The sequence below is a fragment of the Eimeria mitis genome, genomic scaffold (assembly GCF_000499745.2).
Source record: "Eimeria mitis Houghton genomic scaffold, Emh_scaff2050, whole genome shotgun sequence".
In the NCBI taxonomy this organism is placed as follows: domain Eukaryota; phylum Apicomplexa; class Conoidasida; order Eucoccidiorida; family Eimeriidae; genus Eimeria; species Eimeria mitis.
Window position 1 is genome coordinate 8,686 of NW_013570373.1, and position 1,284 is coordinate 9,969.

At 47.2% G+C, this 1,284-nt stretch overlaps 1 protein-coding gene across 1 annotated transcript in view; it reads left to right on the forward strand.

Moving 5' to 3' along the window:
• The window catches only part of EMH_0047890 (U2 small nuclear ribonucleoprotein auxiliary factor U2AF, putative), a gene marked incomplete at both ends in the record, with an annotated part of 1,066 nt that extends 368 nt beyond the window's left edge, over positions 1-698 (forward strand). Inside the window, 2 exons of the mRNA XM_013496341.1 lie at positions 1-487; positions 624-698. Of these exons, the coding sequence (XP_013351795.1) occupies positions 1-487; positions 624-698 (562 nt within the window). The remainder of the gene's footprint in view (positions 488-623) is intronic.
• Between the last annotated feature and the right edge of the window lie 586 nt (positions 699-1,284).

Genomic DNA, 1,284 nt, shown 5'->3' on the forward strand with positions numbered 1-1,284 from the left:
AGATAGAGAGAAGGAAAGAGAAAGAGATAGAGAAAAAGAAAGAGAAAGAGAAAGAGATAGAGATAGAGATAGAGATAAAGAAAGAGATAGAGGAAGAGATAAAGACAGAGAAAGACAACGCGACAGAGAAAGAGAAAGAGAGAGAGAGAAAGCCCGTGAGAGAGAAAGAGAGAGAGAAAGAGAAAGAGAAAGAGAGAGAGAAAGAGAAAGAGAAAGAGAAAGAGAAAGAGAAAGACGCAGCACAGATCGCTTTCGCCGCGAGGGCCCCTTCAGCCGCAGGTCCCGCAGCAGGGACAGAGACAGGGGGGGGCCCCCCTTCCGCCGCAGCACGTGGCGTTCTGAGGGTCGCAAGGCCTATCGCTTTGACTCTCCCCCCCGCATGGATGAAGGAGAAGAGTCTGGTGCTGGTGTAGCAGCAGCAGCAGCAGCAGCAACTGCAGCAGCAGCATTTGCATCTGTTCCGGGTGCTGCAGCAGCTCTTAGTGGGGTATTAGGTAGTGCAGCAGGAGCAGCAGCAGCAGCAGCAGCAGGGGGCCCTCTAGGTACAATAGGTGGAGCAGCAGGAGGTTTAGGAGGGGCCCCTGGTTTAGGTCTAGCAGCATTGGGTGGTCCGAGTGCATTAGGAGTTCCAGCAGCAGCAGCAGCAGCAGCAGCAGCAGCAGCAGCACCAGGAGCAGCAGGAGGTTTATTACAGCTAGACCCAGCAGCAACAAAAGCAGCAAGAGAATTATATATAGGAAATCTACCACCAAACATAGAAGTACCCCAATTGCTTGAGTTTCTTAATGCTGCTATGGCTGCTGTTGGGGGGGGCCTCCTACCGGGGCCCCCAGCTGTGAAAGCATGGCGAAGCAGCGATGGCCACTACGCTTTTGTTGAGTTCAGAACCATGGAGGAGGCATCGAACGCAATGCAGCTGAACGGGTTGAGTTGTTTAGGTTTTAATTTGCGTATAGGGAGGCCAAAGACCTATCCCCTAGAGCTGCAACATATAGTACCCCCACCAACTATACCTCTGCTGCATCCTGCTGCTGCTGTTGCTTCAGCTATTGTTAATCAAATAACACAACAACAAACACAAATACAAAATAATGAACATGCTGTCGCTCTTAATCCTAAAGCTGCACTTGAAGCTGCACAAGCTGCTGCAAGAGCTGCACAAACACAAAATGGAACTGATGGTATGGTACTTGTTTTTATTTATATTTATATATATGGATATATATATATATATATATATATATATATATATATATATATATATATATATATATATATATATAT